We start from the raw sequence: 17,721 nt of genomic DNA, 5'->3' as shown, positions 1-17,721 counted from the left end.
TTCTAAGAGAATGATGATAATGTTTCAAATGAAATTTATAGAGTTGAATTGACTTTTCTTTTTGAGAGCTTAGACCAGATAAGTTTTAGCTGAAGATGTTGTTTTTTCCTAGTTTTACAATGACTGAGTCTGTACTACCTGGCATGTTGTTTTGATTATCAGGATCAGCTATATAATTACCTTCCCAGGAAGTGTCAGCATATGAACAACTTAGAAAAGCATTGCTAGTTGTGGAAATTGTTTTCTTAGATTTTTAAAATGTGCTCAGCTTTTCTATTTCTTTGCCTTCTTTTCTGCTCTTTTCCTTTTTCTTCTTTCCTTTTTATATTTATTACACATTTCAGTTTTTAATTGCTATTTCATTAGCATTAATATGAAATAACTAAATGTAAGAAATAGAATGATATATAGTTCTTTTATGTAAATCATGCCCTCTTCAATCAATAAAATAGAAGAGCATATTCTTCTTATTATTACCTGCCAAGTTAGTGGAGGTTCTTTCTCGAAAAAGAATTGTAAGTATATTTTTAAATGTGCAGATAACTTAAGTATGTAGAGATGCGTGGTAGAAGAGTGGAATACTTGGTGCAACTAAAACTTTTGGGGAAAAAACACTTTGTAATTGAAGTTTCTCAACAACTCAAGATGTAGGGTAGAACTGGGCAAAGTAAAAAAGTGTATATTACTTTGATTAATGAATAACAGATTTTTATTGAATAATGATTGATAAATCTGTATTAATACTGATTAATATCTTAATTATATATAAGTAATTAATATCTTAATTACTAAGATAATAGGCTTGTATAATCAGCAAACTGCTTAATCCTGCCACTTTATTTGTGTTTTATATCAAGAGTAGGTGGAGATTTTGTATTTTCTGTTATTATAGCTCCTTTTTTTTTATTTCTAGGATTCCTACGGGATTTGTGTGAGGTCTTATTATATTTATTGCTACCTCCTGGAGATTTCCAGAACAAGATCATGCGATATTTTGTCAGGGTAAGCTTAAACTCATACCAAATACATGACTGTAAAGAAACTTAGATTAGTAATTACCAAATTTTTGGTCCCAGGACCCTGTTACACACTTAAAAATTATTAAGGACCCCAAATAGCTTCTGTTTATGTGGGCTTTGTCAATCAGTATTTATTGTATTGTAAATATTTAAACTAAGGAATTTTGGAACACAGAAATACACAAGCACATTCCATTAACTATCATGCTCCATTCTGAAAATACCACTGTTTGCTTCCCTTTCCCTACACCCCAGAGGTTCCTGGACAACACCTCAAGAACTGCCTGAGTTAGAGTTAGGTTATGTTTTAAATTTTCTTTAACATTGTTGTTAAGTCGCTTAATCATGTCCGACTCTTTGCTACCCCATGGACTGTAGCACGCCAGGCTTCCCTGTCCTTCAGCATCTCTCCGAGCTTGCTCAAACTCATGTCCATTTAGTCGGTGATGCTATCCAATTATCTCGTCCTCTGTCATCCCCTTCTCCTCTCCTGCCTTCAGTCTTTCCCAGCATCTGGGTCTTTTCAAATGAGTCAGCTCTCTGCATCACGTGGCCAAAGTATTGGAGGTTCAGCATCAGTCCTTCCAATGAATCCTATAAATTTACCTAAATTAGGCTATTAAAATAACACTTCTGGATAAAAACTTAACCCTGGGCAGCTAAGATTCTACTTCTTGGCACTGAAAAATAAATGTCAGATGAAAACAATAATCTTGGACTCATTTATTCCCTGGATATAATCCTTTGGAATAAAATTCTCTGTGCAAATGTAAAGGAATAACATTTTGAGTTTGGTTACTGGTTATGACTGGGAAATGCTAGCTACATTAGTCCTTACCCTGGCTGAATGGGTAAAGTTAAAAGTTTCTGATTATGCTGAAAATGAAAGTTTACGATCTTTTTAGTCTGCCATTCTGCAAAACAGATACACCAGTTCCTAAACTGAGCTTTTTTGCTTATTCTTATTTAAGCAGTATCAATTTAGCAGTATCCTAATAGCTCTCTAACTTGAGTTCAGCGTACTTTCAGGTAGGGTAATGATACTGTGAAATGAATAGAAAATGCTTGATTTTGATGGGAAGAGTCTGATAGATTATATACATTGAAGACTTGGGCTGGTCATTATCAACATCTGGCATGTCTATGTCTAGATTCACATCTACCACTGAAGGAAGATACTGCTAATTAGTCATAATATTCATTCATGCTGATTATTTGGAGCAGTCTTTGCCTGCCTGATACTCTGTTTAACTTTTAAATATCCAAGTTGTACAATTCTGTGCCTTCTTGCTCATCCATCCCTGTGACTTTAAACACCATCCAAATGTTAATAACTTTCAAATCTATATCTTTCCCTTCTGAACTGTCCACCAGCTGCCTACTAAAATCACTGTTTCACTGATGCATAGCCCTTTTAAACTTTGCATGCACAAGATGGAAATCTTACTCTTGCCTCCAAATCCTGTCTACCTTTTATAAGTCTTGTCTTCATCCCAGTAATGACTACCCAGCAAATGTTTTAAATCTTAAGTCGTTTTAAAAGGCTTACAATAAGACTGTGGGTGACATGGCTTTGTTTAACCTCTCTGGCCTTCGTTCCATGCCGTCACTGTATTCCAACCACAGAGGCTTTTCCAGAGTGTCATTTCTCTCCACTATAGGATTATCTCATACTCTTTTTTTCATCTGCTTGGAATGATTTGCCTTATTCTCTTGGCTAAATTATATTTGTCCCTCATATCTCACTTCCTCAGAAATGCCTCCTTCTCTAAAAGCCCCCTCATAATTCCCTATTAGTGTAGATAGGTACTGTATTCCTTCTTAACATTTACCATATTTTAACATGAAAGTTTGATTGTTGGATTAACTTGCTTGATGCCTCTTTCCCCTAATGGAATCCCAAGTCCTAGAGAACAGGGGCCATTTCTTCATTTCTGTATTCTGTATCATTGTGTACTTACTGGTTTTCACAGTGCCTGCCACGTAGCATATACCAATCAGATAATCAATTTTAATGCATAGTTCAGTTGAGTTCAGTCATTCATTCGTGTGCGACTCTGCGACCCCGTGGACTGCAGCACGCCAGGCCTCCCTGTCCATCACCAACTCCTGGCCCTGGGGTTTACTCAGATCCATGTCCATTGAGTTGGTGATGCCATCCAGCCATCTTATCCTCTGTCGTCCCCTTCTCCCACCTTCAATCTTTCCCAGCATCACGGTCTTTTCCAGTGAGTCAGTTCTTCACATCAGGTGGACAAAAGATTGGAATTTCAGCTTCAGGATCTGTCCTTCCAATGAATATCAGGACTGATTTCCTTTCGGATGGACTGGTTTGATCTCCTTGCAGTCCAAGGAACTCTCAAGAGTCTTCTCCAACACCACAGTTCAAAAGCATCATTCTTCTGCGCTCAGCTTTCTTTATAGTTCAACTCTCACATCTGTACATGACTACTGTTAAAACCATAGCTTTGACTAGATGGACCTTTGTTAACAAAGAAATGTCTCTGCTTTTTAATATGCTTTATAGGTTGGTCATAACTTTTCTTCCAAGGAGTAAGCGTCATTTAATTTCATGGCTACTGTCAGGATCTGCAGTGATTTTGGAGCCCCCCAAACTAAAGTCTGCCACTGTTTCCACTGTTTCTCCATCTTTTTGCCATAAAGTGATGGGACCAGATGCCGTGATCTTAGTTTTCTGAATGCTGAGCTTTAAGCCAACTTCTTCACTCTCCTCTTTCACTTTCATCAAGAGGCTCTTTAGTTCCTCTTCACTTTCTGCCTTAAGGGTGGTGTCATCTGCATATCTGAGGTTCTTGATATTTCTCCCGGCAATCCTGATTCCAGCTTGTGCTTCATCCAGCCCAGTGTTTCTCATGGTGTACTCTGCACATACGTTAAATAAGCAGAGTGACGGTATACAGCCTTGATGTTCTCCTTTCCTGATTTGCAACCAGTCTATTGTTCCATGTCCAGTTCTAACTGTTCCTTACTGACCTGCGTACAGGTTTCTCAAGAGGCAGATCAGATGGTCTGGTATTCCCATCTTTAATAATTTTTAACAGTTTGTCATGATCCACACAGTCAAAGGCTTTGGCATAGTAAATAAAGCAGAAATAGATGTTTTTCTGGAACGCTCTTGCTTTATTGATGGTCCAACAGACGTTGGCAGTTTGATCTCTGATTCCTCTGCTTTTTCTAAATCCAGCCTGAACATCTGGAAGTTCACGGTTCACGTACTGTTGAAACCTCGCTTGGAGAATTTTAAGCATTACTTGACTAGCATGTAAGATGATTGCCATTGTGCGTTAGTTTGAGCATTCTTTGGCATTGCCTTTCTTTGGGATTGGAATGAAAACTGACCCTTTCCAGTCCTGTGGCCACTGCTGAGTTTTCCAAATTTGCTGGCATATTGAGTGCTGCACTTTGACAGCATCATCTTTTAGGATTTGAAATACCTCAACTGGAATTCCATCACCTCCACTAGCTTTGTTCGTACTGATGCTTCCTAAGGCCCACTTGAGTTCACATTCCAGGATGTCTGACTCTAGGTGAGTAATCACACCATTGTGATTACCTGGGTCGTGAAGATCTTTTTTGTGCAGTTCTTCTGTGTATTCTTGCCACCTCTTCTTAATATCTTCTGCTTCGGTTAGGTCCCTACCATTTCTGTCCTTTATTGAGCCCATCTTTGCATGAAATGTTCCCTTGGTATCTCTAATTTTCTTGAAGAGAGCTCTAGTCTTTCCCTTTCTGTTTTCCTCTATTGCTTTGCACTGATCACTGAGTAAGGCTTTCTTATCTCTCCTTCCTATTCTTTGGAACTCTCCATTCAGATGGATACGTCTTTCCTTTTATCCTTTGCTTTTCACTTCTCTTCTTTTCACAGCTATTTGTAAGGCCTCCTCAGACAGCCATTTTGCTTTTTTACATTTCTTTTTCTTGGGGATGGTCTTGATCCCTGTCTCCTATATAGTTCTTGAACCTCCATCCATATTTCTTCAGACACTCTATCAGATCTAATCCCTGAATCTTCTTGTCACTTCCACTGTATAATTGTAAGTGATTTGATTTAGGTCATAGCTGAATGGTCTAGTGGTTTTCCCTACTTTCTTCATTTTAAGTCTAAATTTGATCATAAGGAGTTCGTGATATGAGAGGAAACCTTTTTGACCTCCTTACTGGCTATGGGGCATGTGCTACTGCTACTCTTTAAAGACTAAACTGACATTTAGGAGAAAGGAATGACGATCAGTCTTGTTATATGGGTTAAAATACCTTTAAAATAAGTAGGGTTGTTTAAAGAAAGAGCAAATATGTTTTGCCATGGATTGCTCTTTTAGACCAATATTTCATTTGTTTTTGCTTAAGTCTAACTGAGTGAGTGTAATTGTAGAGCTCTGTGGTCAGTTTGTTTTTCTATTAACTTGATAGTTCTTTATCAGTTTTCCTTGTTGGTAATTAAATCTAGGTTTTCCCAAAGTCACTTTGTTCGGATTAAATAATAGATTAGAGAGTTCTTAGTTCTTTCCTTTTATGAATCCTTTGTATGAGTTGTACAAATCACAGCATTTAACTCAGATATTGCTATTTAATTGCCTCTGCTTTCTCCCATTCCCATGTTTTATTGATTTAAAGATTCATGGCATCAGTGACTGTCTAACTTTTAAATCTTCATATTTGACAGCTGATGCTTGTCTTAAAGTATATGAAAGTTATATGAAAATTGCAACATATTTTATAATATTTGCAATATTTTGCTCTCACTAAAACGGTATAGGAATTATTGAGTCGTATGACTAACCAAGGGCTTCCCTGGTGGTTCAGATGGTAAAGAATCTGCCTGTAATTCAGGAGACCAGATTCAAACCCTGGGTCGGGAAGATCCCCTGGAGAAGGACATGGCTACCCACTCCAGTATTCTTGCCTAGAGAATCCCATGGACAGAGGAGCCTGGTGGGCTATAGTCCATGAGGTTGCAGAGTCATACATGACTGAGTAAGTAAACACACAGACACACACACATACACACGACTAACCAAACTCTTTCATGAGGCAAATTAGGAGATCAGAGTAGTTTTCAGAGACATAATGACTGTTTGCCTTAACTAATATGAAGCAGTAAACTAATTCAAAATGTTACCCGTATGTTTTTCACTCACTTTGAAAATAAACTTTCAATAAAGCACTTTTTTGCTTGTGAATTTTGTCATTGCAGAATACATTTAAAAATTTGAGCATGTTTGGTCAGATACATAATTTGACGGAAGAAATTAGATAAATATAATTTTTAAAAAATTAGAGATTAAAGCTAATCCAGAATAAGCAATTTTCCAATTTTATACTGGAAGATGTCTTAAAAGACCTTTCAAAAAGTTACTGGAGCCTCCATTAGTGCCTTTTAGAAATATTAATTGATCATGGGGTAAAAGTTGTCAAAGACTTGTAAAACTTGTAGAAGTAGAATTTATATAAAATTTTTCTCTAAAGGAAAACACAGTGAAGGCTCTCTTCTGTGAACTTATACCAGAAAACGGCACAGATAAATTAGAAATCTGGAAAGGAATAAATAAATTGGTCATTTACTTAGAAAAGTGAAACATCCTGTTAAACTTGTGGCTATTTAGCCTTTCTAGCATTCATAAGATATGCTGTTTCATAAATTTAGATATCACAAGCATAGAGGACTGAGAGTAAACAGGTAGACTATTGTCTAAGTTTGAAAGTGGAAGTGAAGTCGCTCAGTCGTGTCCGACTCTTTGCACCCCATGGACTGTAGCCTACCGGGCTCCTCTGTCCATGGGATTCTCCAGGCAAGAATACTGGAGTGGGTTGCCATTTCCTTCTCCCGGAGATCTTCCCAGCCCAGGGATTGAACCCGGGTCTGCTTCATTGTAGGCAGATGCTTTACCATCTGAGCCACTTAGTTTCTTGATTTGCATCCTTTAATGTTTATCAAAGTCATGCCATAGTTAAGACAGTGAACTTGGAAGATAAGAGTATTTTTGAAGCGAGATAAATCTTTTATCTCTTTTAACTAATCTCACTTACATACAGAAAGTTCCTAAAGAGCTATAGTGTATTAAGAGAAGTGGAAGACACAGAATTACTTAAAGAATGGTATGTGATAAATGCCATAAATACAAAGCATGAGTGTATTTTAAACATATAAGTGAATAGTGTTCATCGGAACAGTCAGGGTTTATTTAATTGGAAAATTAATTCTGTAGTCAGTCCTAGGAGGAGAGCCAGAGTCTTGATAGAAGTGTAAACAACTGCAGAGAATGGAAGGTATAGTCAAAGAATATTAAGTAATTGTATTGCCATAAATGTTATTTTATTTTTATTATCTCGTATTAGATAAATTTCAAACAGACAGGTATAGAGAGTTAATACAATAGACATTTATGCATCAACAAACCAGATTTAAGCAGTGTTAACATTTACTGTAGTTGCTCTATCCCTCCCTTGAAGGCAGTCACTGTTCTGATTGGTATCTTTTCTTTTTTTGTTTTTATACTTTTAATATAGATGTTGGAGTCCATAAATACATATAGTGCCACGTTTTGCCTTTTAAAAATGGATATAAATGCTAACTTATTAGAGGTATCCTTTTGCTTTTTTTCCACTCACTGTACTTAACTATTGTGGCCATGTATCTAAGTTGATATAGATGGCTTCATCTTATTCAACTGATGTATGCTAGCTCACCTTTTTGTAAATCATGTCATTTACCAAGTTTACTTTTATCTATACCTTACCTTTCTTCAGTAACAGCGTTGAGTTAGGAAATTTACACTGTGCTGTTGATTTGAGAAGTGTATGAGATTAAATTTGTTTTTGTGTTTTAAAATGTTTGTCCAGGAAATCCTTGCACGTGGAGTTCTTCTTCCATTGATAAATCAACTCAGTGATCCTGATTATATTAATCAATATATCATATGGATGGTATGTACTTTCTAAAATGCAGCTCTTGTTTTTAAAACAGTTTTTTAAAAGGTATAAATATGATTTGGAGGTCAGGATCATTAAGCAATAATTTATTAAAGAAATTAAGTAAAAATATGTCTCAAGGTAATCTTTTATATTTTCAGTATTTCTGTTTGCTTATGTGTTGAATGTACTAGCCAGATTTTCCTCAAGAAAGTACGTTGATAAGATAATCTTCCTTACAGTGTTCCTGCTGTTTCTACTTATTTAAATTTTAAAAAGGATGTTTTCTTATCTGTATGTATAGATGATAAGTACTTCTTAAAACAATCTGAACTACTTAAATAGCATGCAATTTAAATTTTATGCTAAATAGTAGAGAAAAATACAGAGGGAAGAACATTAGATTGAGAATAAGATCTAAGTTCTAGATAAGTTTCTGTAAGTTGCTTAGTATTGTCACATGAGTGTATGCTTCTCGGTTTTTGTCTGGTCACAACAAAGATTTGGAGTGATGGACATTAAAGCCCCCTCGGCGTGTCACAGCTCTCGGGTCTTAGACCATGTTATAGCTCTCAGGTCTTGAATGGACCATGTTATAGCTCTTAGACAAATCAGTGTTACAGCTCAGTGTTACAGCTCTATTTTAGTTAGAAGATAGCAGGAAAATCCATCTTCAAGGCTTGAGGGCACGTCCATTCAAAGACGCGAAGAGAAAAGTGCCCCAGCGCGCAGAGGGGAGAGAGAGAGAGAGCTAGCTTTGGCTCCTCTTTTTATATGTTATTTTCTTCTCCCTGACCCTGCCCTATGCCAGTTGGGCTTGGTCAGGAGTGTTGTTCTACCTGCAGTCCTCACTCCGGTCCTCAGACCTTCCTTTGACCTTCCTCTGTTCTATTTTCCTGGGCTTTTCCCTTCCTTGTCTTTTAGACACCGCCATTTTGGACTCCTTTTCCCTATTCTACCTACCTAACAGTATGTCAATAAGTTACATAACTCAGTTTTCTCATTCATCAGGTATATCAAAGGGTGGGTGGTTATTAAGTTTGCTATTTCTAATTTTTTTTCTGATTATATATGCTTTTCCTCAGTAAATTAATGGTTGAGGAAGAGTGTGTAATTGGGCTCTTGCTGGGAATTACTTTGATGGTTACCTTTGATTCCTTTTTGTGAATCTGAAATTTCTCTCCCACATTGTCTTCTTTTACTCAGTCTAGCTTTTCTGGGAAGGAAGTATTTGATTGTTTAATCATATCCATTATCAGACTTGCCATTTTTCATTGTTGTTGCTAGTACATTGTTTGTGTCTCCCATCAAATTATGGGTTACCTGTAGGCAGAAATTGTCTTCCTATCCTTGTGTTCCTAGAATCTTTCATGGAGTTCACAGAACTTAATTTTTCATTTCCTTTGTCAGCTTTAAAATTTAGAGTCCTGCTAGGCTGTACCTAGAGCTTTAAAAATTTGCATATCCCCATAACTTTAAAAAGAACAAACTTTGGTTAGGAATTCTGCTCTTGAAATTTAACAATCCAATTTAAGACTACTAACGGCAATCTTGCTAATAATAGTAAAAAAAAAAATGAAAGCAATTTAAGTGTTCAGCATAGAGGCACAATTGCACTCATTTCACATGCTAGCAAGGTGATGCTCAAAATCCTTCAGGCTAAGCTTCAACAGTACATGAACCGAGAACCTCCAGATGTACGAGGAGGATTTAGAAAAAGTAGAGGAACCAGAGATCAAATTGCCAACATCCGATGGATCATAGAAAAAGCAAGGGAATTCTAGAAGAACATCTACTTCTTCTTCATTGACTATGCTAAAGCCTCTGACTGTGGGTCAAAACAAACTGTGGAAAATTCTTCAAGAGTTGAGAATACCAGATCACCAAAATGGCAACCCACTCCAGTGCCCTTGCCTGGAAAATCCCATGGACAGAGGATTGTGGTAGACTACAGTTCATGGGGTCGCAGAGAGTCGGACACGACTGAGTGACTTTCACTTTACCTGCCTCCTGAGAAACCTGTATGCAGGTCAAGAAGCAATAGTTAGAACCAATCATGGAACAACAGACTGGATCACAATTGTGAAAGGAGTATATCAAGGCTGTACATTGTCACCTTGCTTATTTAATGTACATGCAAAGTACATCATGCAAAATGCTGGGCTGGATAAAGCTCAAGCTGGAATCTAGATTGCCTAAAGAAATATCAGTCACCTCATATATACAAATGACACCACCCTTATGGCAGAAAGTGAAGAGGAACTGAAGAATCTCTTGATGAAAGTGAAAGAGGAGAGTGAAAAAGCTGGCTTGAAACTCACCATTCAAAAAACTAGGATCATGGCATCCGGTCCCATCACTTCACGGCAGATAGATGGGGAAACAATGGAAACAATGACAGATTTTATTTTCTTGGGCTCCAAAATCACTGTGGATGGTGACTGCAGCCATGAAATTAGAAGATACTTGCTCCTTGGAAGAAAAGCTGTGACAAACCTAGACAGCATATTAAAAAGTAGAAATATCAATTTGCTAACAAAGGTCTGTCTAGTCAAAGCTGGTTTTTCCAGTAGTCATGTACAGATGTGTGAATTGGACCATAAAGAAAGCTGAGAGCCAAATAATTGGCGCTTTTGAACTGTGGTGTTGGAGAAGACTTTTGGACTGCAAGGAGACCCAACCAGTTCATCCTAAAGGACATCAGTCCTGCATGTTCAGTGGAAGGACTGATGCTGAAGCTGAAACTCCAGTATTTTGGCCACTTGCGAAGAGCTGACTCACTGGGAAAGATTGAGGGCAGGAGGATAAGGGGGCCACAGAGGATGGAGATGGTTGGATGGCATCACCAACTCAGTGGACATGAATTTGAGCAAACTCTGGGAGTTGGTGACGGACAGGGAAGCCTGTTGTGCTACAGTCCATGGGGTCACAGAGTTGGACAGGACTGAGCAACTGAGCAACAAAATAGAGGAATAAATCCTATTAATACTATGATGGAAGTATGTCTTTATGAATATGAAAAGATGTGTTTATTTTTTATGTGAAAAGGACAACTGAAAATGATGTGTGTGTAGATATCTATTCCTTTAAAAACAAATATATAAGGAATTATATATTTATGAATGACTGTGATTCTGATACGTTGTATACTGACTGAAATGTTAATAGAGAGGTCAGTCAGTTCAGTTGCTGAGTCCTGTCTGACTCTTTGCAACCCCATGGACTGCAGCACTCCAGGCTTCCCTATCCATTACCAACTCGCAGAGCTTGCCCAAACTCATGTACATTGAGTTGGTGATGCCATCCAACCATCTCATCCTCTGCTGTAATAGAGAGGTAGGATCCTGAAAATTTTAAGTTTTCTCTTTTGTTTATTTCACTTTACTACAAATATTGGTTATGTCATAAGTGATTTTTTAAGAAGTAGGAAAAAGGTAAAATTTTAAAACGTTTAAGTAGTAAAGTAAGAGTAAATGTCTTTAAAAAGATTTTTTTTGTAATACAAAAATGACTATCATAGACTAACCTTAAAAAGTCAGTTTACAGTACTGTATAATCTTACCTATAGTACAGAACAGGATGCAAGTTTACGAGAATATTATGGTTATCTCTCACTCATGGGATTAGGAATTATTTTTATTTCTATTTTTCAATTTTTATTTTGTTGAGCTTTTATTAAGTATATAATTAGTTACATGGTAAAAACATTTTTAAGGGACTTAACACATACTCAGAATTCAAGCCACCAGATTTTTACTTGTTCTCTTCATAGTTGGGCTGGTACTATTATTATGTATGATGATTGGGGTCTTTTTTATTTAAAACAGTGATTGATCACTGTTGTGCTTTGCTGTAAAATATCAGAAAATATACTTAAAAGAGAAAAATATATCAATAAAGGATCTTTAGCTTGCTGTGTTGTCTGGTTTATTCTCTTGACATTATTTATGTGGAAAACCCTTTGCACATAGGTATTTTAAAATTGGCTCAATTCTTACTCTTTCTGCCAGGTAAATTTCATATTAATGATACCTAATCTGAATGCAGAGTTCCAAAGAATAGCAAGGAGAGATAAGAAAGCCTTCCTCAGTGATCAATGCAAAGAAATAGAGGAAAACAACAGAATAGGAAAAACAAGAGACCTCTTCAAGAAAATTAGAGATTCCAAGGGAACTTTTCATGCAAAGATGGGCTCGATAAAGGACAGAAATGGTATGGACCTAACAGAAGCAGAAGATATTAAGAAGAGGTGGCAGGAATACACAGAAGAACTGTACAAAAAAGATCTTCACGACCAAGATAGTCACGATAATGTGATCACTGACCTAGAGCCAGACATCTTGGAATGTGAAGTCAAGTGGGCCTTAGAAAGCATCACTACGAACAAAGCTAGTGGTGGTGATGGAATTCCAGTTGAGCTATTTCAAGTCTTGAAAGATGATGCTGTGAAAGTGCTGCACTCAATATGCCAGCAGATTTGGAAAACTCAGCAGTGGCCACAGGACTGGAAGAGGTCAGTCTTCATTCCAATCCCAAAGAAAGGCAATGCCAAAGAATGCTCAAACTACCGCACAATTGCACTCATCTCACACGCTAGTAAAGTCATGCTCAAAATTCTCCAAGCCAGGCTTCAGCAATATGTAAACCGTGAACTCCCAGATGTTCAAGCAGGTTTTAGAAAAGGCAGAGGCACCAGAGATCAAATTGCCAACATCCGCTGGATCATGGAGAAAGCAAGAGAGTTCCAGAAAAACATCTATTTCTGCTTCATTGACTATGCCAAAGCCTTTGACTGTGTGGATCACAATAAACTGTGGAACATTCTGAAAGAGATGGGAATCCCAGACCACCTGACCTGCCTCTTGAGAAACCTGTATGCAGGTCAGGAAGCAACAGTTAGAACCGGTCATGGAACAACAGACTGGTTCCAAATAGGAAAAGGAGTGCGTCAAGGTTGTATATTGTCACCTTGCTTATTTAACTTATATGCAGAGTACATCATGAGGAACGCTGGGCTGGAAGAAGCACAAGCTGGAATCAAGATTGCTGGGAGAAATATCAATAACCTCAGATATGCAGATGACACTACCCTTATGGCAGAAAGTGAAGAGGAACTCAAAAGCCTCTTGATGAAAGTGAAAGAGGAGAGTGAAAAGGTTGGCTTGAAGCTCAACATTCAGAAAACAAAGATCATGGCATCTGGTCCCATCACTTCATGGGAAATAGATGGAAAAACAGTGGAAACAGTGTCAGACTTTGTTTTTTTGGGCTCCAAAATCACTGCAGATGCTGATTGCAGCCATGAAATTAAAAGACGCTTGCTCCTTGGAAGGAAAGTTATGACCAACCTTGATAGTATATTAAAAAGCAGAGACATTACTTTGCCGACCAAGGTCCGTCTAGTCAAGGCAATGGTTTTTCCCGTGGTCATGTATGGATGTGAGAGTTGGACTGTGAAGAAAGCTGATCGCCGAAGAATTGATGCTTTTGAACTGTGGTGTTGGAGAAGACTCTTGAGAGTCCCTTATACTGCAAGGAGATCCAACCAGTCCATTCTAAAGGAGATCAATTTTGGATGTTCATTGGAGGGACTGATGCTAAAGCTGAAACTCCAATACTTTGGCCACCTCATGAGACGAGTTGACTCACTGGAAAAGACTCTGATGCTGGGAAAGGTTGGGGGCGGGAGGAGAAGGGGACGACGGAGAATGAGATGGCTGGATGGCATCACCGACTCTGTGGACATGAGTTTGAGTGTACTCCGGGAGTTGGTGATGGACAGGGAGGCCTGGCGTGCTGTGATTCATGGGGTCGCGGAGAGTCGGACACGACTGAGCGACTGAACTGAACTGAACTGAATTGTATAGTTTATTTTTATTTGAAAGGAAAAGTTTAGAGCAGTGTAGTAGTAACATATATCCTCCAAATAAAATGTTCGTATTACTTAACAAAAGTTCTAAGTTTTTAAGTCATTTCTAAAGATACTATGGGCCAATTTGCATTATTTATCTCAAAATATGTATTTTATATCTTTTGGGGACAGACTAGTTAATTGTAAACTCTTCTCTTTGACTGTGGAATAGTTTACTTAATTGGTTTATATTGTTATCCCCTACTAAAGCAGATTAGTGAACAGCTGTTTACTTGTTTCTTAATGTATTCTTAGAAAAATCAAGTCTTTAATAACTTACTTCTTTTATTATTGAAGTAAAATTTATACAAAGTGAGAGACATCGCCAAGTAGTTATCTAAAGTTGTGTTATAATTTTGTACTTCTACTTGCACTGTTTGAGAATGTGAAGACCAAATTTGGTCTCTCCACATTCTGATAGATATTTGGCGTTTTCATTTTGTTATGGTTAACTTGCACACCCTTGATGATTAATGATTTTGAACATTTTTTCATGTGCTTATTGCCCCCCTGCTTCTTTTCCCCACAGTTCTGAACTTTGGCAATAACCAGTACTTGGACTCCTGTTTAGAATGGACAACCAAGTTGGCTGCCTTTTCATAGCTCCCTTTGCTGTTTTATTTGGCTTAAATTTATTGACAGTCCTAGGCAGTAGTTCCCTTACAACATTCTCAACTACCTTTCCTCTCTCTGTTTATCATTTGCCTGGCGAAACCACATTCTGGTTAAATCCAACTTAATATTCTACTCCATTCTTAATCTTCAATAGCAAGTGGCTGGAGAAGAAGGATGAAATAACAGTTATTCATGTCATTACAGTGATCCTGTTAAATTTATGTCAGAGAATGCCACTCTTAATGTTTACAATTCTCCGATAACTTTTCATTCCACTCACAGTGAAAGCCAAACCATTTACTGAAACGGTGTTTGTGTTTCCATCAGCACTCGTCTCCCTTGCTCTTCTGCATTTCTTTGGTTTAGCTCTAGTCACCATGGCTTCCTTGCTGTCATCAGACATTCTGAGCATGCTCTTCACTTCACAGTGTGCTGTATATCTTACTGACTTTGTTAATAGTCTGTGAGCCAGGAGAATTTAAGTAACATGAGTAGAGAGATTTTCATTTTGTTTGAGGACAGTTGTGCAAGATTCTGTTTTAACTTAAGTGAGTCTCCCTCCCATCTGTGTTTTAAACTTTATTTTCAGATCCGTGATTCTAATTGCAACTATGAGGCCTTTATGAACATTATTAAATTGAGTGACAATATTGGAGAGCTTGAAGCAGTCAGAGATAAAGCAGCAGAAGAATTACAGTATCTTCGATCTCTAGATACAGCTGGTGATGGTAAGTAATTTATTTAAGAATAAGAATGTTTTACTTCTTTAACAGTTACTATGTATTCAAACAATAATTTACCTAAATGTCATTTTATGTTATTAGTTGTTTTCACCTTAACTGAATCTGACTTTTATTATGCTAATATGTTCTGAGAATAAAGCACAATAGTTTTCTGAATGTGAGACTCTTATTATTGCAGTTATTGCTAAAGATAATTGGCATAATTTTAATTAAATAATTTCACTATAAAATTTCCATTTATTTTTTAAAATAATTGCTGTATTCATTGGTTATTATGTAAAATTACAGTAAGTGTATGTTTAAAGTATTTCACAAGTAACACTGCCACTTTACCTCATAATCAATTTGTTTATTTTTAGATATCAACACCATCAAAAATCAAATAAATAGCTTATTATTTGTGAAGAAAGTATGTGACTCGAGAATACAACGGTTGCAGTCAGGCAAAGTGAGTAAAATACTCTTAAATTAATATTTAACTATAGATAATTTGTGTTCATTAAAATATCCAGCAAATGACAAAAGGTTGAATATTAACCAGTGTGGCATTTTACAGAACTAAAAATTTAGAAAAAATTTATATTACAGAATGTAGTATAAGTATTTATTAAAACAAGCTAATGAGATTAAAATACTGGATGAAAAGTAAATTTTTTTTCTTGATTTATGTATCTACTCATGTGTCATTTATTCAGAGTTCAACATTTATTGAATTTTGTACATTGGACACCATTTTAGATGGATGTAACAGACGGAATTCTCTCTCATGAAGCTTACATTTTAGTTGCAGAATCAGAAAATAGACCAATATATAAATTGATATATTATGTAAAAGATGTAAAAGTAAGTGCAATGTGAAAAAGTAAAATGTAAAAAAAAAGCAAACCTAAAATGTGAAAGAAAAAAAGTAAAGCGAAGTAGAGTGGTAGAGAATGTCAGAGTGGTTTAGGTAGATGCTGGGAGGTCTGGTGACATTTGAGCATAGAGAGATCTGAATAATATGAGAGAATCCTGTGAATTTTTTTTTTTTTCTTTTTTAAATCTTTCATGCAAAGGTGAGAGCAAATGTGAAGTCCCTGGAATAGGAAAGTGCCTGGTGAGTTAGAGGAGGTCATTGTGACTGGTATGGAATATGTGATAGGATTTGTAGTAGGAATGGGATTAAAGAGGAGCCTTAAGGGTTAGATCATGCATGGTTTTACCTTCCATAGTAAGATTTTTGAAATCGGACTGATAGAAATCCATTGGAGATTCACCCTGGCAAGTGACATAATCTGACTTATGAGGTAAAATGATTACTTGGGCTCTTTGTGATGACTAGATTGTGGTGGAGTGGTGGAGACAAGAATGGAAACTAACAAATCATTGACACGATTCTTGTTTTTGTTTAGTAAGAGATGTCTAGGGGGGTTCATGTGAGAAGTTAATTAGAGACAGTATTTGCTAATGTATTAAATATGGGTTGAGAGAGAAGAATTCAAGGATGATTCCAAAGTTTTTTGGACTGAGCATCTGTATGAATAGTGTTGTTATTCACGAAAGTGAATAAAACTGAGGGAGGAGGAAGTTTGGAAGAGAGGATCAAGTTTTGAATGCTTTAGCTTGAGATCCCTGTTTGATGTTAAAGTAGACGTTCTAATTGGTAAATTCAAGTTCAAGGGAAATTTCATAAATGAAACAAACTTTGAGAATTTGAGAAACTCTGAGAATCCTCAGGATTATCAGCTGCTTGTTTAAAGTTGAGAGATTGGATGATATTACTTAAAAGAATGAGTTTAAGAAAGAAGATATCAAAGACTTTGTCCTGAGGTACTTCAGTTACTAGTGTTTAAGATAAAGTGAAAGATCTCGCCAAACTGTAAATGACTGTTGAGATTGAAGGAAAGGAGTGTGATATCCTAGAAGCAAAGTCTAGAAAATGCTGAAAAAAGTGAGAGATCAGGTGTATCAGAGTCTACTAAGTTGAGTAAGATGAAGATTTAGAATTGACTGTTGGGTTTGCCACAAGGGTATTGTTGGTGATCCATGAGAGCATTTTGACTGAATAGTGGAGAAAAACCCTGATGGGAGTCAGTCAGGAGAAAATGGGAAGAAATGAATTAGAAACAGTGATTATAGGTAGCTGTTTGGATGAGTTTCATTGTAAAAGAGAGCAGAGATTTGGGGCTTTGAAACAAATTTTTTACTACCTTTAGTTTTTAGTGTAGTCACCTTTTTTGTGCTGGTTTTCTATTGGAAATTGATTTGTGACTCTTTGGTCTTGTAATTTCGCAGTGTACTTAAATTCCTTACGGAATAGAAGACTTATTTTAAAATTTTGAGTTTAGTTTGCTTGTTTAATTATAATTTACACATTATTTAAGGTCTATATTTGTCATAAATGTGTGTGCAGGTGTATGTATGTCTGTCTTTGTTCAGTTAACTGTATTTTAAAATGAATTTATATACGCATGTAAATTCAGAATAGAAGAATAATATGGTTTCACTTGTGATTGTTGTTTCT

The 17,721-nt window shown here is 36.7% G+C and overlaps 1 protein-coding gene across 3 annotated transcripts in view; it reads left to right on the top strand.

The window, feature by feature from the left end:
- The window catches only part of SNX13 (sorting nexin 13), a 151,283-nt gene that overhangs the window by 79,457 nt on the left and 54,105 nt on the right, over positions 1-17,721 (top strand). For all 3 annotated transcript variants that reach the window (XM_055420543.2, XM_055420542.2, XM_088833584.1), the window contains 4 exons: positions 914-1,002; positions 7,881-7,964; positions 15,065-15,203; positions 15,578-15,666. In XM_055420543.2, the coding sequence (XP_055276518.2) occupies positions 914-1,002; positions 7,881-7,964; positions 15,065-15,203; positions 15,578-15,666 (401 nt within the window). The remainder of the gene's footprint in view (positions 1-913; positions 1,003-7,880; positions 7,965-15,064; positions 15,204-15,577; positions 15,667-17,721) is intronic.

This window comes from Moschus berezovskii, chromosome 3 (genome assembly GCF_049115385.1).
Source record: "Moschus berezovskii isolate FMDL1 chromosome 3, NW_MosBer_1.0, whole genome shotgun sequence".
Lineage (NCBI taxonomy): Eukaryota > Metazoa > Chordata > Mammalia > Artiodactyla > Moschidae > Moschus > Moschus berezovskii.
This window is presented reverse-complemented; position numbering and strand designations above follow the sequence as displayed.